The sequence below is a fragment of the Arthrobotrys flagrans genome, assembly GCF_004000055.1.
Source record: "Arthrobotrys flagrans strain CBS H-5679 chromosome Unknown unitig_1, whole genome shotgun sequence".
In the NCBI taxonomy this organism is placed as follows: domain Eukaryota; kingdom Fungi; phylum Ascomycota; class Orbiliomycetes; order Orbiliales; family Orbiliaceae; genus Arthrobotrys; species Arthrobotrys flagrans.
In genome coordinates, this window is record NW_027137556.1 from 407,344 (window position 1) to 429,480 (window position 22,137).

A 22,137-nucleotide genomic window follows, 5' to 3' on the forward strand; every position below is an offset into this window, starting at 1 on the left:
AGAGATGTCATATAAAACCACGAACTGAAAAATTTGCGGCGATGATAGAACGTTTTCCCAGGCTGCTACTCCTGTACCGGCGGGCAGGGTCGACCGAAACAGCAAACAACCCTACTGCTCCGAGGGTTGCTAATCGCCTACGACAACTAATTCCCCTTCCTCCATCGCCCAATTATATGCCTCCTCCAGATTCATTTCTCTAAACCCTTCTTCCTCTCCTTTCCCAAAAACAGAATCACCGTCACATTCTCTCAACGCCTCCTTTGTAATATCTTTAAACCTCCTTTCCACCGGATGATCCAATCTCAATCTATAATCACTCGACAAAAGAGTCAAAGGCCAGGCACTATAAGCCAGTTCCTTTAAATACATCACATCCAATGCATCTACCTCTTCCTTAGTAAGATTTTTAGCAAGTGCATCCTGACGGCTAGTAGGATGCAAAAAAGACGGGTGTATCTCAATATCAAAGTATGCATTCCTCCCATCCGAAACAGTACTACTCAGCCTAGCTCGCACGGAAGGCATTAGTATTGACATAACAGACTTCCGCCACTTTGCATCCCTGGGTAAAGTATCATCGTCGATAGGTTCTCCGGTGGTAGGGTCTTGTGGTCCAAATGCTGTGACTAGGAGATCGTATATCGCTATTTTCGCGCGACGCACAAGATGTTGATACCGTGGTGATGGGATTTGTATGATTTCTTCCTTTGTGATTCTTTTGAAAGGGTAAGCACCGTGTGATATGTCGGTGTAGTATTGGACGTTGGAACTAGATTTATAGAAATAGATAATCAAAACTCGCAATTTTCGGGATCAGTAAACGATATCTTTATCGCAATATATCCATGTATATAATATAGAAGTCAAAGTGAGTAGTGGCTTCCTGCTCTTTTCCAAATGTTCGGCGATACTGTATTTCCTCCCAAAGTGTTTTATACATATCCGAAAAATGAGGATCCCAATGCTCGTTTTGCAAAAGTCGGTCCCGGCAATTTGGATTCTGATGGGGAAGATATTATGGGAGTAGAGGACTTAAGAAACTTCATCGTGAATCTGTTTGTTCACCCGGAGGATCGAGAGATTAAGACATGGCGTGTTAGAATCGAGCCAATAACTCCCTTCGTATGGAGGGTCTGGAACGGGGCTGATATTGAAGATGACTAGATAACTATAAATTTGCTTACAGATTTCGAGAGGAACGGCAAGAAACGGACTAGCCATTTCGACGACCGTTTTTTTGAATGAGCGGAATTTGAGAGTCCCATATACCCACAGTATAGGAGCTGTATCTTACGCGAGGATACAAGTATAGCAGTAAAAGAATAAGGCCAAAACGACGAATAAATTCCGTCGGGGACGCGATACGCAAAGATAAAAGAACGACAATATAGTCTTAAATGAGGGTAGTTGAGTAATCTTCTGATAGACTAACAAGAAAGCAGCGGTCAGGATGCCGTTATGTGGTTCCGAAACTGGTGGTTAACTTCGCCAGACTGGTCGTCTCCCCGTCTTTATATACATTTCCCACAACCGCGCTCGCCGATATCGCTATCACCGTACCACATTCGCTCCAACATATCTCTCCCATTCAAATATCAAAAAGCCATCCTCCAAGCGACCACCATCCCCTTACGGCCTCTCCACGCGAACATACCTTTCCACACTGCTGTCACACAGGCATCGGCAGTTATCCAATCTACCGCAATGTAACCATAAACTTCTATATCTCATTGGACCTAAGTTTCCCCCATCGCGCCTATTCATCCCCATCTTGAGTTCAAGATCCTCGGGGAACACTTAAACTTTCAGCGCTGCAGCCTCTGTTGGATTATTTTGTGTTGTCCTAACCGACCTGGCTGTCAAGACTTTGGGTTGAGATACTGGCTGTATCATTAGTTCTGGTTTAAGCTTAATCCCTTCGGAAACTAGGTGGGGCGGCTGGGTCTGGGTACAAGGCAACGGGCGGGGGGCGAAAGGCGAGCTAGTTCTATCTAATAAAAGCAGGGGTAGGGTTAAAACCTCGCAGATGGGATATTTAGATCGAGTTTGAATTGCCTAATTTTTCAGAAAAGAAAATGTCTTTTGAGAATTCAATCTTATTGATGCTATCATATAATTTTGCATTGGAATATATAGAACCACAAAGAAATGCTAAATTAACGCCTGTATGAATGCTAAGAATAGTCTGCAGCCTCTTAACCAAAGGGGAAGATGGGGGAGAACAGTGAAGTAAACGGGAGATAAAGGTATAAACAAAGAATTTTAAGAAGCCCAGATAACCATCAGTCTAAATGCAATGCTATGTTAACCCTCCCATCACATTTCAATCGTGGCTGTCATAACACATTAAACCCGTTATTTCTCCACTTGCTAGACCACCTCCTAATAAACCGCTCCTCTATCTCCTTTCAATAGTACCTCCAGACTCCTCTTCCCCGGTGGTACCTTTCCAAATTCTGCTTCTTCAATGATTCTTTCGTTCCCATCAGGTCCTGTAGTTAACCAGTACCACCCACCGCCCACTTTCTTCTTCAATTCCATGCCCATTAGCGCACCACATCTCTTTCTGTACTCTTCGTCATTTAGATATCGTTCCCGAACGCTTGAATGCATAAATTCCCTCGTAAGCCCCGGTACAGAATACCTTCCCGGCGTTCTATCCTTCGCAGGTAAAAATTGCCACCACCCATTCCTGCTATCGTAAATAGTACCCATTCCCCACCCACTCTTCCTCTTGAAGCTCTGCGGTGTAATAGAAGCAGTCTCGTCTCCATCCAAAACATTTCCATATTCATCATAAATCATGGTTGGAATCTCTGTGTTCGCACAAATGGGCTCGAGATAAGACCAATCGAACCTTAACCATGGAGAAGTCTTATCGATCATCCATGCCAGCGAGATATCTGCTAGTTCGTGATCGGAGTATCCGCCACCGACTGAGGAATGTGCACCAGGCATCCAGACCTGTTGGAGATTGATTTCTATATCTGGAGATCTTCGGTCTGGTAATGTATTTGTGCGGGGTAACTTCATTTTACAGCCTATTTCGCCTAGCTTCGGAGGGTCTAGGAACCATAATGTAGGCGAGAAGTTTGATCTCCGTTCGTCGAGGGCGAGGACTTGGAAGGCGTTTTCGACGGCCGGAGAGAGTTTGGTGTCATAGAAGCCGAAGGAGGCGTTAAGACCTAGTTGTCTTGTGATCCAAGAATCTGGGAAGCCGACGGAACCAACAGTATCAAATACACCAACGACTTTGATGATGATGTTACGTTGGGTTTCCCAGGGTATCCCATCAACATTAGCGGCGATCCTTCGCTGTGTAAAAGCGGCGAAGGAATCTGGACCCTTTTTATACTCTTGATAGATGAGCGCAAAATCATCCATGCCTCGTTTTGTGAGTAGACCGATTTCTGAAACGAAAGCAGCGAGAGCACGGACCGTATATGCACCACGAGAGAAACCAAATAGGTATATCTCATCAGCGGGTTGGTCTTCATATGAGTCTTGGTAGTTGGCTGCTAAGAAGGCATATGCTTCGCGAACTGCACTGTCGAGACCGAATCCGATGCTACCAGCCGCTAACCATTGAAGCTTCGTGAGCTCTCCGGATCCAAGACCGGACTGGTAGAATACTATTTGCTGGATTTCGATACCCGGGGTGGTATATCTATCGACACAGTCCAGAGAACGAGCAAACCGTGTGACATTAGAAGGGATTGAAGGGGGGCCCTGGTCAGAGGACTTCCAGGTACCATCACAACAACAGATTAGGCGTTTGATAGTTTTATCCGGGTGAGGTACAGATCGTGGATTTGGAGTTCGAGGATCCTGTGCGAGGGGATAGTGACCAGCTGGTGGCCATGTTGTATGGTGTGAAGGGCGTTTGATATCAGGCGAAACCTCAGGACTACCCTCATGGGCTGTTCTGACATCTGGCCAGGTGGTTGATTGTGATGGGCCTCGTAGAAGAGGCGTCGACTCCGTGGTCTTAAGTTGAGGCCGGCTCCTTGACATGATTGATAAATGTTGGTGAGGTTTGATTTGATATCAGATAAAAATTATTTGGGCGTAAAGTCGCCCGTCTAAAGTTATTTGTGCGAGGCTGACAGTGCTTGTGTTGCGGCGACGTGAGGGGTCTCGAGTATGCTCAAATTTAGTGCGGTTCGATATAAAACTCTAGTCGGCTCGTCGAACTTCTCAAGAATTTCAATTTCCGAATGAGTGAATGAATGCTTTACTGGGTAATGTATACTTTCTATCCGACCAGCCGAAAAACTTTACGATAGATGCGGGGATACCCAACCTCCCTTTTATATAGACCACCTGTCCGAGCTGACGTTTGGCAGGACCCAGCGCCGGAGTCCGGCAACCACTTGAAACGCAAGCTGATGCGCCCAAATGCAAGACCTCGTTGGCGCAGCTGCATCTAATTCGTCCTATAAACGGTGGCTCCAGGATCCAAGTCCAGCTTGGTCCACAATGACTGTGCAGCTGTGCCGCTTTTTTTTCTCTTGTGCCGTCGACGAGAATGGACCTTTGTGCGAGAGACCATACGTATGATGAGATCCATAGCGGATGGATTTTCGTGCGGAATGTCCTATTTTTTGAAGGATCTAGATTATGTTAATGGGTTCATTTGATTTCTATTTCCGCGACATGATCATGAATGGTGGCGGGTCTGGTGAAGGCCTATCGCTATGCTATCGCAATTAATTACGGAAGGGGCCCGTGTGGTTGCACAGGCGTGTGGTAATAATTAGGCCGTCCCAGCGGCCCATGAATAGTACCCGTTCAAAGAGCCTCAGATGTGAAACCCTTTCCAAATAGATCTGGCAGGCACAGCCTTGCTGGGTAGACATATTCCTGGAGAAAACTAGCTTGGCTTAGCTAGAAGTACCGATGTCATAGTTCCCCGATATGCTAAATAGCACAGCCATCTTTGACGAGATCTTTGACGATGATTTTGCGGAGAAAACGTAGCTATGAACGACATTAGTCAGGATGATTGCCTCCGCTCCGTCGACGGATTCTTTTGCCATACTCGGTGATTTTCGTTCGTTTGTCAAGGACCCTCGTGTCTCGGACTTACTAACCGTAGATGGTCAGGCGTGGACAAACGAACTATTTTCTCACCTCAGCGTTTTTCAGTCGCAATTCATATATCAGATGAATCACGGGTACAAATTTAAACATCACCCTAGCTATACTCTCTTCCAATCTCTCTAAAACGTGGGGCTATAGGACACCAGATCTATGGATTTCTTTTCTTGAGAAGTTTCGAATGTTTCTAAAAGAAAAAGAAAATGGCACAGACGAATTTAATATTTGAAGCGGCGAACAGAGAACCGCGCAAGGCCGTTTGACGATCTGTTATAAGACGGATAATATTAATCAGAAATATCAAAGCCCGACAGGTGCCTTTCTTAAAATTTGGATCTAGGATCAACGATTTACGATGTTAATCAAGTTCGATGATTACGATTTGCTCATGTGCAGTCTCTATCAATATTCGTGTCCTACAAAGCGAAACGTCGAACCAGGCAACGACTTCCATACCCTGGCCTAGATATTTCGGCTAACTACGGATAGCCTAACAAGGAGGCCTCGTCATTCCCACAAAGCACAATATTAGAGACGTCAAACTTGATATCCCATAGTCCGAATATTTTTCTAAATTGCGATCGCATTACAATCTTAACCACGATATTAACTTGACCTGTACATGTACTCGAAAGGGCCTATGGGCTGTGGATGTCTTGTGCGACTAGATAGCTATATAGCTATGTTGAGTAACAAATGATCTAGATGTCGCACCCATCATGACTTTTTTCTCACCAGATCGTAGGAGGACATAAATTATTACCAATGAAATTAAGATTTGTGCGCTTGACATCGCAAAGGATCAGTATCTATAGCAGCTTAGACTCTCAGGCTTTAGAGTCATATGTCTTAGATAGTCTCGAGGCCAGATGCCGCAGCATAAAATGACGTCACTAGCAATCTAAAATCGTTTCCGACCGGCTTCTTTAAGTCTTTTAGGATTTAATATTGTGGACGCTAGTATTGAGATGTACTCCAAGAAGTTATTAGCTATAGCCAGTACCGATATAAAATTGGCACCGACATAACGTTGTCGCTCATATTCCGTTGCAGAGGAGATATCCACGGCTGTGTGTAACATAAAGGGGAACAAGGGAGGACCTAAGTCGGACCCTGCAAAAGAATGATACCCCATGTTTGCTAGCCCACAGATCTGTGGGCCCTGTCCCACGCTTCCAGACAACAAGGGCCCCCCAGATATCGATCGAGATGTTCATCATGGAGACCACTTCATGAAACAACCGCTACAACGCAACTGGCATGTTGCATTATTTCCCGGCGCCCGTCGGCCGAGACCTTCATTGTTCTCAGCCGTAGGGCTTCAGACTTTGCGAGGCCGGCAATTGCAACACGATATTGTGCAAATCTAAGTAGCCTTTGCTAGATATATTCCACAGTGCCACTTATGATTGGTGGATCTAGTTTTTTGAAGACGCAATCGGAATGCATGCCGTGTCGGAAAACTAGATAAGACCTCTAACGGTAGTTGGGTATAGTGCTGACCTACACCCCCGCATCGTAGTTGACAGCACCGCGAATATAAATACATCGACTTAAAACGGGTTCAATATCAATCCAAACCTCCACCCAAGTTTCGCACTTGTATCCCATATTATCATATGTGCATATCAAGTACCACAAACCAGATAACAACTAGGTAGTTGGGCGATTGGTTACTTCGCGATAATGGCCCCTCCCGGCGGCAGCACTCTCATAAACTACAACTTCTGCACCCGCTCCGTCTTCCTCTTTATCCCAGCCTACTTTCTCACCCTCCTCATAACCTCCACCCTTCTAATCTCCACACCAAAGGGTTCCCTCCCCCGCTACGCCTCCCTCCCCATAATCGCCTACCTCTGCCTCCGAACCTTCAACCACGGCGCCGCCGCATTCCCACACAACGTCGTCGGTCTAATCGATTGGGCCGGCAGTGCCTACAATGTTTTCTTAATATCAAGTACCCTCCTCCATCTCGAGGGGATCGATGCGACTGATCCTGTTATTTCAAAATCTGTTAATGGTCGTCCACCTAGTTACTTCACACGTCTTTGGAGGGGGTTAAGTTACTGCGTTAATGTCCGTGGGATTAATACTCCATATCAAATTAAGAATGTTCCAGCATTTGATTCTAAAAGACAAGGGTGGGTTCCTTCGCGACGAAGGTTTTTGACTACGAATGTAGCATGGCTCGTATTCCTCTTCCTCGCGCAGGATTTCTTTTATTCTCAGGAACTGACTAAGGAGGATGAAATTAAATTCTTGGGTATCAACCGTGAGAATTTATTTTGGAGACATCCGGAAGATGGCCCTGTTACACGCGATGAAATAGTGTATAGAATTGGGGTTACAAGTCTAATGTGGTCGATACTTATCCCCCTTTCTATACATTTACAATACACCTTTCTCTCAGTTCTAGCCGTAGGAACTGGTATTTCGGAACCAAAGAATTGGCCACCACCGTTTGGAAGCCCGAAGGATAGTTATACCCTCCGGCTGTTTTGGGGGAAGTTTTGGCACCAAACTTTGAGATGGCACTTCAGCAAACCAGCACAATTTGTAACGCACAGGGTACTCCAACTGCCCAAGACCGGTTTATTGCAGCGATACGTAAATACCTACGCCGTATTCTTCATCAGCGGTATCTGGCACGCAGGACAATCATGGTTTATGCTTCGCCCACAAGGCCCAGAAATCCAAAAAGCAGGTTGGAATCGAGAATTATTATTCTTCATGGTCATGGCAACCGGGATAATGATAGAAGACGGAGTACAGTGGTTGTTCCGAAGTCAAAGGGTTAGAAATAATGAAGAAAAAGAAGGATTGGTGATTTGGAAACGGGTTGTTGGGTATATTTGGGTATGGGGCTTGGTAGTACTTGTCGCTCCATTTATCGATTACCCAAAGTTTAGAGCTAGGCTGGCGACTTTCTTACCAGCTCATCCATTAATTGTTTTTGATCTAGGGTGGAGGAGTTCGAGATAACGTGCCCTCCAGCCGGTCGGCCGAGAGTTGAGATACCGCTTAGCACTTGTATATCTTGAGGGGTAACTAGCGGACTTTACGGAGTTATAAAGTTATCGAAATAGATCCATGTAATGATATCATGTATTATCTTACCGGTCGGAAAGCACCAAAGGATCCCTCCACGCTCGTACTACTAAACAATTATCAAAGGGCGAAATTAATTCCCAGCATTCTAGTCGGGATCGCGGAGGCATTTTATCTTCCGAACCCAAGCCGGCACATTCTCGTGGCCGACATTGAAGCTTTTATATTTTGGCCCTCTGCGCTAACTCGGTAACTAAACTCACAACCAACCTGCAACTATTCCTTTGAATAGATACAAAGTAACCTGAATACGAACTTATCTACCGTTTACATATCTCTAAAAAAGGTGAAAATCCATATACCCGCTTTAATTTGTCAAATCGAGTATAGTCTAGAGCCGACTCCAAAAGTCCGCCTAAATTCCGAGCTCGTCTCAAGACCCCAGAAAAACAGGTAACACAAAACTAATAACAGGTTATATTTAAGAGCCCCCCATTTCCAAAAAATTAAAATAAACCCAACCAACAAGATGAAAGTAATCGTTACCGGCGGCACTGGCTTCCTCGGCACAGAAATCCTTCGACAATGTGTTGCAAACCCTCGAATAACTTCAATAATCGCCCTCGCCCGTCGTGATCTCGCTCCAGAATGGCAAGCCGAAAAGAAAATCACTACCTTAAAAGTCACAGATTTCGGCACCTATTCACCAGAAGACCTAAAGGTTCTAGAAGGAGCTGAAGGGTGTTTTTGGTAATATATTTATATTCACCTCAATGATATCGTTAAAAAAGTTAGTTGGGATAAAAGCTAACGTTTGTCAGGGCTCTGGGAACCACACCAGATAGAGGCAGACATATGACCAACGAAGAGTTGAAAACCGTGAATGAAGATTGGCCAACAAATGCAGCAAAGGCGTGGAGTCAATGGCCACTCCCTGATGGCGACGTGTTCCGCTTTGTCTTCACAAGCGGGTCTTTGGTTCCCGATCCCGCGAATCTCGACCAGAAATTATGGTTCGGAGAGTCTATGAGGAAAGGAAGAGTATGTTTCCTAACTGTCCAGGTCGTCGTTATAATACCACCAATCTTTAAATTTATGGTGAAAACTAAGCAGGTTTGTAATTTATAGGCATACACAGAGCAAAACCTCCTCGAACTCGCAAAAGCGGGTAAACTAGACGCTTACATCACTAAACCCGGGTTCATCACAACCGGCGAACCGCTTCTGTGGAAGTTGGCATTTGGAAAGGGGTATGTGAGTAAGGAGGCCGTAACTGCTTGCTATTTAGACCTGTTGTTCAATGGGAATGAGAAGAAGGTTCTGTGGAATCCAGATTTGAGGAGTGTTGGAGCTGAGGCTTTGAAGAAGCTTGCGGCGGAGAAATGAGTTATGGCTTTGGAATTTTATATGGCTTAAGGTTGTAGTAAATGACTCTTAGGGTATTGTTATAAATTGAAACGGAGTTTTGGATTGTATTCGTTTTATACTATGCTTCTAGGATACGTACTATTTGGGTTTGAGGACCTTATAGCTTAATTGTTGGAGGCCATGCAGACTAGTTTATGAAGAGGTCCTATATTGGTATAAAACGACGACGCCGGAATTTGTCGATTTACAATTCTTGAATTCACTGTAGATCGTCGTGTCTCCTGATTTACTAAGTTTCCGACAGAGTTTTTTTTAAATGCATATGCTATTTTCATTAATTGATGCCTATGCTAGAAACTAAAATCAGAGATAGCGTACCGAGACTGCCAAAAGAGAAGCACTAGCATGAAAACTTCAGATATGGTAGAAGAGAGATTAGGGTATCATGGACAAATAAATATAAATGGTGAAGCAACCAGTACAGTAGAAACTCAAACCAAAACCCAAAACTCCAAGCCTTTCCAGAACGCCAAAAGAGTGTATATCGCCTTTGCAATTGCCAAAATCGGATGATCCTAAAAGTCTAAAAAGAGTAAAAAAAATTTAAAAATTTAAAAATTTCCTGAAACGAATGTATACTCCACCCCCTCCTCCGCAAAAATCAAATCAAGAGTAAGAATGCGGTGCGCAAACCCAAACCTCTCGTCCTCCCATAATCAAAACCCTCAAAATTCTGCTTGAATAAAACACCCCCAAAGATATACTGATTCCCACTAATTGGCTGTATGGTTCCAAAGCAATAGGAGACACCGCCAATAGTACCCAGACTGCCGCCATAGATAACATTTGCACCACTGACACTGGCCAGATTTGATCCTATACTGAAGTAGAATGCTGGAAGTGAAGAACCGTTGGCCCAGGGTAGGATGTAACCTCTGACTTGGCTGTTGGCTTGAGCCCCGGAAACATTCTTGTAGTAATTCTTTGCTGCTCCGGAGCTGACGAGTAGTGCCAGTGTCTGCGATGCCTGTGGCGGTGGTCGGGTTAGAGTATGTTGTTCCTCCGACTTTGTGATTCCTGCTAGGGAATTCCCATCATCCGCTTGTGGTCGAAATCGGGGTATACTTGATAGTTCCGGATGCTCTGTATGATCAATATATCCAGAATCGTAAAACCCAGCTCTATTGCGGTAGAGAGTGGCTGCTTGTGGAAATGCGAGGGGATCGGCTCGGTTTATTACTACGGAAGTTAATTAAGCTAACGAAGGCCGCACTTCGAAAGGTTGGGTTCCAGACATTCTGCCTTGGCCTTCTTTCGTCGACAGGTGGGCAAGTCATTACCAGACTCGAACTAATAATGATTCTAGGCTTCAACAGCTTTCGTGAAGATCTATCAGTAATATCAGCCATGTAAAAAAATTGAACTTCGGATTTCAATTTCCCGTGAAAATGTATAGCAAAGTACGTAGTGAAGAAGTTGGATCATAACTTCTACGAACTACAAGCAGTTACAAAGCCGAATTCTCTCACAAGCGCAACTCGCTTTGAGTAAGGCTGAAACTTAAATCAATATTCGAATGACATCACCAAAAAGGAGCTTCAGTTGTTGTTGGGGGAAGCCTGAAGCTCACTGGCCAATCAGGAGAGTCGGCTTGATTATTCATCCGTTCCTGCGCCTTCTCATGTGACTACGCGCACAGATTTAGTGCCAACTGGTCATGGAAAAGGGAATTTAGAGGTTTTCGCCCAGATCGTAGCACGCTCTGGGCCGCCAACTGAAGCTCCAAAAGGTCTAGTCGGAGGAATTAATGCTTCCCCCCGAGAGTCATTGGAATGCAACTTGCTATCCAGCTGAAGCGTTCAAGATGCTCTATAAAACAAGCTCCTGGGCGTACAAATCCTCTGTGTTCTTCTCTCCCCTACAGTCTTCAGGCATTCCTCGAACACTGCTTGAATTCAAGGACCGTTCTATCAACAACAATCTTGTCCATTGGATGCACATACTACCACTGCTATACCTTCACCAATACAAACGCAAACATGTCTGATCCCAACTGTCCAACCGGAGATTACAAGCCAGAATTGCCCACACCTGTAAGAAACTTACCTCTAAACCTTATTCCAAGGCGTTTATTCCTGCCAAAAGTTAACTTTTTCACCCACCACAGCTCGGCTTCTGTTGGGTCGAAATCCCAGTCACCGACATGGAACGTGCCTTAAAATTCTACGGTGATGCGTTTGGATGGACTGGCAAGGCACACGGCATGCCATCATACCAAATCGTTGAAAATGAGTTCAAGAACCTCAACGGTGCTCTCCGTCTTGTGACAAAAGAAGAGCATGTGGCTGGCACTGCGGCTCGCCATACTACGAAGCCGTTCATCGGTCTTCGTAGCGTCAAGGAGCCATTGGCTAAAGTGAAAGATGCTGGAGGAGAGATTATCAAGTAAGTCCTAAGATTCTAGATCCTCGAACTACTATAAGCTTTCGATTTGAACAGATGCTGACCATAATATCTTCTGTTCGTCATGATGTTTAGTGCTGGTGAGGAGATCCCTGGAGATATGGGGTTCTTCGGCGAGTTTTATGACTCCGAGCGCAATGTTGTTGGGATTTGGGCCATGAAGATGTCACTGGACGAGAAGAAGGAATAAAAATTTTTTGATAGCAAGGCCCAACTAAAGGGACCAGGCCCAGCTCTATTCTAGTGCCACAAGACTGACCAGGCCTAGTCTCGCTGGCGAAAAATCCAACACACACACAAAAAGAAAAAAAAATTTGCTAGGAAAAACCACTGAGCTTTCCTTCCTTGATGGGCTTTCATGATCTGAAACATCACCAAAAAATTTTCTAAAAATACAAAAGAGAAGATCACTTCTATATCGAAGCGATGGTCGTCATAGAAGCCCGATGCGGGGATCGAACCCGCAACCTTCAGATTGCCTGGCTACGGAGCTGGATACTCCGTTGCTAAGAGTCTGACGCTACTACCGGTTGATAGACGATTGGTGCTACAAAGTCCTTACCAACTTTTCTTTACTACCATCAATAACATCTCTTAACTAACTCTCGTGTTGAGACTAAGCCTCGTTGGACTGAATAAATTCCATCGTATTGGGGCTGCGGAGATATATCCGAATCTAGTCCGTTTTAAATTTGTATTTTGACTTCAATTCAGACCGAAAATATTGCGGGCCGAGTCCTGGCAGTCCAGAGTCCGAGAATTAAATATTCTAACTACGCACCTTATGATATGACTAATTTGAAGTGAAGATATCGTAAGCATATGTAGGGGTAGTCTAGGGGAGTACCATAGCAAGTTCCGTAGGTCGTTTATAGGCGCAGGCGGCCACCTTCGTAGATATATATTGCTGGATTCAATTACCAGGATTCGAAGGGTTATTGTGTAATGAAACGAATTTAACTTATCTGTCCGTTAAAATACTACGCCAAGAAAATCCGTAAATAGGTACCTAGATACAAACGACTTGCAAGATGAGGGTTTTTGAATACCTATGCGATGCATATGAGATATCTGATAGGCTTGGTTCCTACGTGCTTTGGCCAAAAATACGCAACATGGTGTCTTGTGGGGCGCCCTAATGCAATGCAATGTCGGAAAAACTATGCATTTCGCATACAAGTACCATATACCCCGCACACTTGTACAAAACGACCCAGCGTCACGAATTATAAATCTACTAGCTGTAGCCCAGCAACATTCTCATGGACTGCATTCTCTTTATTTAAATCGTACTTTCGTTTAGAAGGAATATCCGGCGAATACTACCTAAATGGGGGGGGGCAACGCCGCCTCTGCCGTGAAGATTATACAGCAGGATGGATATGCCTCCTCCCGATCGAAACTGCTGCGGCTCAAGAGATGCTGGACAAAGAACATGAACGGTTCTATAATAATGCTCACGATTTTAATATATACACACTTGGTCGGATCGGTAAGCATAATGTTGTTATCGCCTGTTTCCTGGAGGGACATATAGGAACGCACTCAGCTACAGCAGTCGCCATTCAAATGAAATCAGCCTTCACATTAATACAATTCGGGTTAATGATAGGTATCGGCGGTGGTTGCCCCAAATCCGGCAACAGATATACGACTTGGAGATGTGGTTATTAGTAAACTACAAAACATTCATGGCGGGGTATTACAATACCAGTTTGGAAAGGACACTCCAGATGGATTTGAACGAACGGGGTTTCTCAACGCTCCCTCAACGGTTTTACTTAATGCGGTTGCAAATCTACGAGCCAACCATTTTAGAGGAAAGAGCAGATTACCGGAATATATCTCTCGGCTGAACAGTTTGCTATATTTTCTACGCGAAAATGCGGGTCCAGACATCTTATTTGATGCAGGATACAAGCATGTCGGTGGTCGTGGAGAAGGATGTGAACGGTGCGATAAGAAATGGGTGATACCACGGCCTTCCCGTCACAATCAAGAGATTACGGCACGATAGCGTCGGGGAATGAACTCATGCGGGATGGTCGGACAAGACACAGAATAAGCCAGGAGTTGGAAGGTGTCCTATGCTTCGAGATGGAGGCGGCGGAGCTTATGAACATCTTTCCGTGCCTTGTTATTAGGGGTGTATGTGACTATGCTGATTCTCACAAGAACAAAAGATGGTAAGCATATGCAACGGCAGCAGCGGCAGCCTGTGCAAAGGAAATACTATCGCTGATACCAATTTGTTCTTATCACCTAGCTACGGTAAATATTGGTCCAGAAGGTAGCTCTCCGAAACGACCAACCATCTTATTTACTGCCATGACGCCATTTTCAACACAGCGTCAATGAAATACTTGCAGTAGAGCAAAATTATTGACGGAGGCTCTTAGGCGATGCCACATTGAACGAAGAGCTACGCGAAGATATCGGTATGTCGCCCGCGCATAGAGGTATGTACTATCAGTCAGACTATATTTTCCTTATTTGAATTAAGGCTACTAATCAAGGCCCTTGGACGTAAGTAATAGGCGATATCACTCACGCGTTGGGGGGCTGCCTCCTAGTAGATGTTATAATACCCGTCCCTACCCTTTCTACTTGCCTGTTTTACCCACCCTTGTAACCATATCCTGATTAACTAGCTCCATTTAGTTTGACCACGGCGAAACTAATATCTACAACCATAGAAAGAGGATCACAGGGTATCCCGTTCGCTCTGCCTTCCTTAAGCCTCTTATCGGGCGTCTAGTAGTCTCGTCGGTGATGAGAGGCGAATCGCGTTTGTTGTAGATTCATTTTGGTGCTCATTCATTTTTTTCTCGCATCGATATCGATGGTGCGAGCACTCGAGCCAGTCTGGACGGACCCCCACTGATGAGCTCAAAATATTACACTTCCGACTCAATATAATTTTTTGACACATTATTTTAAATAAGGGATATTTTAGTCCTGTCGACCGTAAAATATTCTTTCCCACTGAAGAAAAATTTGGAAAGTCTCAAGGGATAGCTATTCCGTGTCGAAAATTTTGCAGGGTTCAAAATATCACATCTTATCTGCGTTGGGCTTGGCGGGACGCTGTTGGTCACCGCCAAAGCAGTATGTCACTGGCGGCCTTCCATTGGTCAGCAATACTACCCGTTCAACATTACCAATTTCAAGGATTCTGGGTCTTCTCCCGGCTCAAACTTGGGACGCTAGGACTGTGGTATCATAGTGTTACGTATTACCGGATGTACACGGTGTCGAACATTTAATTTCATTTGTCAATATTGTAATGGATCATGGGCAATGAAGACTCGAAACCATGTATTTATAAAAACCCTCTAGCCGGTTGATTCTGGATTCATAGCTACCCCGCGATTACTTCATTCGTTTTTTCGACTGCTGTCGATATTCTTCACTCGCTCCATGGATCCTAACACGATTTACCATCATGTGCAAAGCCGCTATGGTTCCATAGCAAGGGCCGAAAATCCCCAATATAGTAGTACCGTTGCCAAAGCTTTTGGGTACTCGCAGGAGGACCTCAATAGCATACCGAAGGACGCAAATCTTGGATTGAGCTGTGGAAATCCTTTAGCAATTGCCAGCCTCCGCCCTGTAAGTTCCACTTGTGATTTATGATTCTTTGATTTGTAATGTAACGGCTCCGTACGTATAGGGTGAAACAGTTGTAGACTTGGGCTGCGGCGGGGGGTTCGACGTTTTTCTAGCAGCGAAACAGGTTGGACAGCACGGGCGTGTCATTGGTATTGATATGAACAAGGTAGTGCCCTGCCTAAGTACTATTCTTTAGGTCGTATATGATAAACGAGAAAATTTTAGGATATGCTCTCTAGGGCTCGCAAGAATCTCACTGAATCCACAGATATAAACAATGCGATATTTAAGGAAGGAATTATCACGTCTATCCCATTAGAGGATGCTACTGCGGACTGCATTATCTCTAACTGTGTGGTTAATCTTGTTCCTGCAGCCGAAAAGGCACTGGTCTTTGTCGAAATAGCCCGTATTCTCAAACCCGGTGGTAGAGTCGCGATATCAGACATTTTGGCGAAAAAGGAACTTCCCGCCTCGATTAAAGAGGATGTAGCAATGTATACCGGCTGTATTGCCGGGGCAGCCACGATCGGAGAGTACGAGAAATATCTGGAAGATACAGGTTTCTCTGGTAAATTTAGCAGGCTCTTCGTCCCGAAATACAGCCTTCGCAGGCGCTAACCAGTCCCAGAGATCCTAATTGTCGACACGAAAAGTGACCTTAATGTATACATTAACAGCACTGATCTCTCAAACGATGGGGATACGAGCGCGGGTTGCTGCATGAAGCCGATTGAGGCCATGAATGAGGGAGATGTTGCGTCATGTTGCGTGTCGTCTCCCAAAGCTGAGAGAGTGGTTTGTGATGGTACGGCTGTTGAAGTCGCAAATTCGGGTTCAGGACGACGCTGTATTAATTTGAACGATTGGGTTGGTGAGTACAAGTTATTCATTTAAATTTTGGATCCTGGCTACAGGATACCAAGTAAGCTAACCCCAAGCTTGTTGCTGTTAGGGTCATTCAAAGTCTTTGCTGTAAAACTATAGGTTGGATTCCCAAACAAATTGGGCTATTGCCAGTATGTTTTACCACAGCAGGGGAAAAAAGAAGAAGAAAAAGAAAAAGAAAGAGAGTGTAGCAGGGTGTTCAATTTACCTACAGTATCTAGACTATTGGTCACTGTACTTACTAACTTTCTTTGGGATTGACGCATCGTTTATGGGTTCTTCAGCCTTAGTATTAGGATCTTCTCTCTCTCTCTTTTTTTCTTATAACAAATACAGTCCAGTCTCCGAGAATTACAGCTAATAGTAGCCAACCTTCTGATATGGCCATCCTATCAAAGCTATGTGCTAACTTAACTTGCTTACAGACTTGCCTCTCAGTCATTACATATATATGGCAAGTTCCGTGTATCTCTTGGGCGCCGCGTATATTAGGCAAAATTTTACATGGGAAAAGAAAACACAAAAATGCCTCTTCACAAATGTTGCAAAATGTCACCTTCTCGACCGTGACACAGGATCATTACCCCTGTCAAAGAAAAAAACCATCGCTACGGCTTTCTCCATTAGACCTTTCGGCTAACAATCTGCGTAACCATAATCTTCCATGGCGGGGAGGCTAGGTTAAACCTCTGGTACCTTTTTCTCTTGGAAGATCGATAAGACAGACTTTTTATTAGGAGGTCTTAATTCGCTAAAGCTATAGAAGCTTCTCGTCGTCCAAAACGGGAATTGCGTTATGACCCATGAGCTTTTTACCCCGGAAATATATGCGCGCAGGGCCCCTGCAGCATCTTTTTCAGCCCCGTAGTTCAGGCAGTACGCAGAATAGAAAAGAAAGATTGCACAAGTTGAGATAACTTTCATCTCATTTTTTTTTACGCTAATAATTCTGTAGGCGATTTTCAGATAGCGATATATGTACATGTACACGCAATCCTCCAGCTAGTAGAAGGCAATCCTCGAGACCTTATTTTCGCTCTCAGGTACCAGTGCAATGTTATTTTCTGACGAGCAGGCGGATGCCTCACCCGTCGAAACCCGTCGAAACCCGCCACCAAAAGCGCCACCTGCAAATATGACTGGCTTATCACCGAGTCCTCAGGTTTAAACAGTTTTATTGAGATATATTACTATAAGCTTGAGCTTAATGCCCTGCATACCGCATGCATGGAGCAAATATTATGTCACACAAACAACAAGTTGTGCAGCTGCTTAGTATTCAGCTAGGTATGACATGTCGTACAATAATTCGCAGTCAAAGCAGAGGAAGAATTCGTCTAGAGAGGTAGAATAAATTTGAATAACTGCGGTCTTGAGCTCTCCGAAGGAATTCCAAGATGCAGCGCAAGTTGTCCGAAATGAGAAAGATTTTTCCAAGGAACCGATGGCCTAAGACACTGACCTTAAGCAGATATTTTAGGAGCAATAAATGCTATAACAATAGGTCTCGTAGCTACAGTGCTATACAAGATATATATCACAAATATATGTACATATTGCCTGTAGTGGAACAGAAACCAAATTAGTCCCTAATTGGTTCCGAATTTCGCCCCTACATATCCCGCAGCTCGATTCGATATTAACCTTGACGGGCCTTCTATTAGCCCATGTTAAACTCGATATCCAACAGCATTCTTGTCAACAAGGCCTTATAATTGCCACTTCCAAGTTCTTGTGTGCGCACAACAGCTTACTGTATCTGGGCTTAAAGATAGGAGTTGCCATTAAACTTGAGATGCACTGTTCATCCACGGGCCGCATCACCGTCTCCCCTCTCATTCCTCATACGTCGCAATTCCGCAAAACTTGTGAAGATAAATAGTGAGCTCACAAACCGTCAAACTCTTTTAATGATCATATGGAGCTTCTCACCCCGAAACCCCCCCTCTACATCACCACCCCAATCAATGTCGTGATACAAACCCCTAGCATCCTTCAGCTACCACCCAACAGTTTGGAATTTATCCATTGCTTACTAGGGTAGTTACATAGCCAATAGTTAGACCGAATATGTTACACCCTTAGCTTACCCATAGCAGCCTTCCAGGTTCAATCACCCGACGTTGTGGTCGCCTAGTACCGAGTTCGGCTGACGATCTAGATGAACGGGTTTGCTTTCGCTAGCTGAAACTTCCATGGGTATACATCAATCAAACTATTCCCCTTGTATTATTATTGATTGAGAAAAAGCTGGGATTGGAAGTTCATGAATGTACGGCCGTCTATAAATATCGAAGCAGGAACCCTTCTTCCCTCCTTCTTTCTCCATCAAAGGCAACGATCAGCAAGAGTTCCAGGCAATACTGCGAGGGAAACACCAAACATGAAGTTGAATAATGCTTTGCTCGCAGTTTTAGCTGCTGGTAAGTCTCGTTCTTCATATACTTAAATTTATTCGAATTTGGTATACTAACCTGAAGACTTCGAAATAGGCAATGCTTTCGCTGCCGTGGCGACTACTCTAGCCACTGTGACCGCCAGTCCGGCAACATCTGTTCCAAGCACGACCTCTCCAGTCTCGAGCCCAGTATCAACCACTGGAACTCCAACTTCTGAGACTATTGAGCCTCCAACCGAGCCATCCTACCCACCAGCGACCGGTACTCCAGGACCAATTGATCAACAAATTGATTCTGTTGTTTCCGAGTTGAGGGCCAATGTTGTCGGCATTAACGCTAGATACAGTATGTAGTAATAATCTGTCAACATATAGTGTATCTATTTCTAACAATCGTATAGATGCGACTTGCGCAAGCTCTTGCAATGCCGGCCATATCCAAGCTTGGGGTGACGAACACGCCAAAGTTGCCGATGTCGCTTTGGCTAAGCTCAGAGCCATCCCCGTTGGATACGTCTACTGGTGGTACCCAAGACTGTAAGTTCCACCCCCTATATCAGCCTCCTATACTTTTTTGGGCAACGCATCTAACCTCTAGCGATCGATAAGGGTCTGGAACCTTGGTTGGATCTGGATCGAGATCTACTATACTCTTTACTTCATCTGGTTCCGTGCCGGACTTAGTAAGTTCTCCTTCACATATTTTCCCAAAAGAGGAAACATACTTATCGATATTTGTAGTCTGGGAATTGATCTACTTCAACCGTTATCTCTGGAACTTCTATGTCTCATGGAGAGCTCTCTTCTGGTACTTTGGTCGATTCGGTGGATAGTAAGTCATACTTTCTTGAATGCACCTCTCAACGCCTCTAGAGCTTAGACGCTAACGTCGTTACCGTGCAGCTGCTTCTGGCCATACTGGTACGGATGGTTCTACCGCTACTACTGGGGATGGGGATGGATTTGGTGGAGTTGGTGGAGAATCTTCTGGTGGTGGTAAATGCATTACCCCTGCTTGGGGCCTGGTGGTAAAGGGCTTTGGACTAAGCTGCTTTAGATACCAACAACAGTTAGCCAGGTTCTTCAAGCTTACGAGCATGTGATTCGTCGTGTAGTTGTCAGAAGAGGATCCAAATCAAAAGCAATATACCTACTTACCCCCATAATGATCCATCTGGCTAGACTGTAGTTCCAAAGTCAGGATATGAGCTAGTTTATATAGCTGCGGTGCCTGCCACTAGAAAGAGTTGGGTGGTTTGTACCATATGAACCTCCGTATATTGCCGAATGAAGTAACAGTACCCCGTCGCTCCAGAGCAGTTTTAAGGCAGGTTATGCGAAGTGATCAGCTAGTCTCATACCACGAAGGAATCCCAAAGACGTCTGCCAGTAACCTCAGCCCAACACGAATCTCCTGTTGCATTTTTTTGTTGCAGCTTTGAACTCAGTCCAATAAGCACATGATAGAGCCTTGTGATGCTTTGGTGTAGAGGAACTTTTCTTGGAAGAGCCTTTCTTAGATATATTGAAATTCCTGGTTAAAGGGCAAGTTAGCATTTGAAGCTCAGCAAATTAAAGGATATGTCTGTGTATGCAACGCTGTGGTGTACCTGATCCATCAAGTTGGCTCTGTATCATGTCTGCGCCTCTGTTATAATCTCGATGGTACCTGGATAGAATTGCTGCCGGTTTTGGGACCTCGGCTAGGGAACTGAATTGTTTGATTCCAAAGCTGATTGAGAGTGACTTCCATGGGAATGTGTAGTGTAGATAGATCTGTAGGAGAGTGATTGGCAGTCTAGAAAGCAGAATCAGTAGTAGTATGGCTTATATGGGGTGTTGGCTGGCAGCTTTTATTCCATAATGAACAGCGAGCAGTCAGAGCGGTGCCAACTATCACACGCTTTCATTTCAGCAGCAAATATTTGCCCTCAGTCAACCCTCCTCCACTCTCACCACCTTCACCAGCAATCACCGTCCCATCTCACCAGCCTCACACTGCAGCAACGTCACCAGCCTGCCTCTCTTGAAACTGAAATTCGTTTCATCCAAGTCTAGTCGACTGAAATCAAGATGTCTCAATCTGTTCCTTGTTCTCCTGTTCCTTTCTGGAAAGCTAGACATCCAGCTAGCAGACCTCCATCTCCACGACCCCCCAAACGTCAAATATCTGTCGTTTTGGATGCCCCTACTTCTCTTGCTTCTCTCGCTTCTCTCATATCCCTCTCAGACACTGAGTTTCCTTCATAGGAATCAAAACAATCTTCAATAGCAGTTTGTGTTCCCGAAAACTTCAACTGCTTCTGGGATATGGTTGCTGATGGTCTCAAATGGGATCCAGCCGAACCCACCATGCCTCCAGCCATCCAAACTCAATGCCTCAGCCTCATCCAAGCCAATCGAAAGTCCCAAGACAATATCCGTGTCGATGCTTGGGTCCGAAGTCTTCTTAAAGAACACTTTGCTGATATCAACGAGCACTGTGATGACATCGCGTCCGGAAGGATCACAAAACCAATAGGCAACAACTTTGTTCTGTCGCTCGCTGAACCATCAACACTTGGGTTCCGACGATTCTGGATCGATTGTGTCATCGGTAACCAAGAGAAGCATAACCTTGCTCGTCGGCCCGTCGATCAGTTTGTGAACATAGTCGTCCTGCGCTCCCATTCTCCCAAAGGAGGTCCCCTCCCAAATATCAACGCTCCAATCACTGGCTTGCCCATGTACAGGAAGGTCTCTGAGAAGATCAGCGGGAAGCTAGATGAGCTCATCTGTTTGGGTCGATATATGGCTGGGATGGTCAAAGATATCGAAACCATTGTCCTCCAGTTGGGTATGAGGTACAAACCACCCACCAGGAGGGAGCACGAGATTGTCGACGAGGTTATCTGGTGGGCATCTCCGAGGACGACCAACGACAAGTGGCTGGCAACCTTCCCTTTCCCTCTTATTCTCCCTCTTCTTCTATCTCTGGCCCACGGAAGGGCACCAGAAGGCGCTCTTGATCAGGCACATATACCTCATCGAGCGTCACGTGAGTGCTCTTCTTGGCCATCGAGCTTTGCTTCGATGTCCAGTTGGCTTGCTACCAGTGGTACCACGTGATGCAAGATAGGTACCATCAGACTGTCCGCAAGATCAAGGACACCAGGCGCAGGCCCGATATGCACCTGTATATCGGGATGAAGGAGCTGCGAGCTGGGAAGAGGTTAAGCAGGTGGAGGGTCCTACTCGAGTAGGAGAAGAGGGGTGAG

At 45.0% G+C, this 22,137-nt stretch overlaps 8 protein-coding genes across 8 annotated transcripts; 7 read left to right on the forward strand and 1 right to left on the reverse strand.

Annotated features, from left to right (window-relative positions):
- Window positions 1–2,385: 2,385 nt before the first annotated feature.
- DFL_008081 (uncharacterized protein) lies at window positions 2,386–4,017 on the reverse strand (the record flags this gene model as incomplete). Its single annotated transcript, XM_067637765.1, has 1 exon — window positions 2,386–4,017. The coding sequence occupies one exon, from the start codon at window positions 4,015–4,017 to the stop codon at window positions 2,386–2,388; it is 1,632 nt and encodes a 543-aa protein (XP_067485720.1).
- A 2,772-nt stretch (window positions 4,018–6,789) lies between these two features.
- Window positions 6,790–8,661, forward strand: DFL_008082 (uncharacterized protein; the record flags this gene model as incomplete). Its single annotated transcript, XM_067637766.1, has 3 exons — window positions 6,790–7,959; window positions 8,444–8,497; window positions 8,638–8,661. 3 exons carry the CDS (start codon window positions 6,790–6,792, stop codon window positions 8,659–8,661), a joined length of 1,248 nt encoding a protein of 415 aa, XP_067485721.1.
- Window positions 8,662–8,680: 19 nt separating this feature from the next.
- DFL_008083 (uncharacterized protein) lies at window positions 8,681–9,537 on the forward strand (the record flags this gene model as incomplete). The annotated part of the gene is made up of 3 exons (XM_067637767.1): window positions 8,681–8,901; window positions 8,973–9,192; window positions 9,280–9,537. The coding sequence occupies 3 exons, from the start codon at window positions 8,681–8,683 to the stop codon at window positions 9,535–9,537; spliced, it is 699 nt and encodes a 232-aa protein (XP_067485722.1).
- A 2,021-nt stretch (window positions 9,538–11,558) lies between these two features.
- On the forward strand, window positions 11,559–12,172 carry DFL_008084 (uncharacterized protein; the record flags this gene model as incomplete). Its single annotated transcript, XM_067637768.1, has 3 exons — window positions 11,559–11,612; window positions 11,687–11,964; window positions 12,058–12,172. 3 exons carry the CDS (start codon window positions 11,559–11,561, stop codon window positions 12,170–12,172), a joined length of 447 nt encoding a protein of 148 aa, XP_067485723.1.
- Window positions 12,173–13,947: 1,775 nt separating this feature from the next.
- On the forward strand, window positions 13,948–14,614 carry DFL_008085 (uncharacterized protein; the record flags this gene model as incomplete). The annotated part of the gene is made up of 4 exons (XM_067637769.1): window positions 13,948–14,168; window positions 14,249–14,253; window positions 14,382–14,441; window positions 14,514–14,614. 4 exons carry the CDS (start codon window positions 13,948–13,950, stop codon window positions 14,612–14,614), a joined length of 387 nt encoding a protein of 128 aa, XP_067485724.1.
- Window positions 14,615–15,402: 788 nt separating this feature from the next.
- Window positions 15,403–16,491, forward strand: DFL_008086 (uncharacterized protein; the record flags this gene model as incomplete). The annotated part of the gene is made up of 4 exons (XM_067637770.1): window positions 15,403–15,594; window positions 15,656–15,760; window positions 15,820–16,165; window positions 16,226–16,491. The coding sequence occupies 4 exons, from the start codon at window positions 15,403–15,405 to the stop codon at window positions 16,489–16,491; spliced, it is 909 nt and encodes a 302-aa protein (XP_067485725.1).
- Window positions 16,492–18,865: 2,374 nt separating this feature from the next.
- Window positions 18,866–19,880, forward strand: DFL_008087 (uncharacterized protein; the record flags this gene model as incomplete). Its single annotated transcript, XM_067637771.1, has 6 exons — window positions 18,866–18,905; window positions 18,975–19,226; window positions 19,282–19,417; window positions 19,490–19,563; window positions 19,622–19,712; window positions 19,784–19,880. The coding sequence occupies 6 exons, from the start codon at window positions 18,866–18,868 to the stop codon at window positions 19,878–19,880; spliced, it is 690 nt and encodes a 229-aa protein (XP_067485726.1).
- Window positions 19,881–21,232: 1,352 nt separating this feature from the next.
- On the forward strand, window positions 21,233–21,988 carry DFL_008088 (uncharacterized protein; the record flags this gene model as incomplete). The annotated part of the gene is made up of 1 exon (XM_067637772.1): window positions 21,233–21,988. The coding sequence occupies one exon, from the start codon at window positions 21,233–21,235 to the stop codon at window positions 21,986–21,988; it is 756 nt and encodes a 251-aa protein (XP_067485727.1).
- Between the last annotated feature and the right edge of the window lie 149 nt (window positions 21,989–22,137).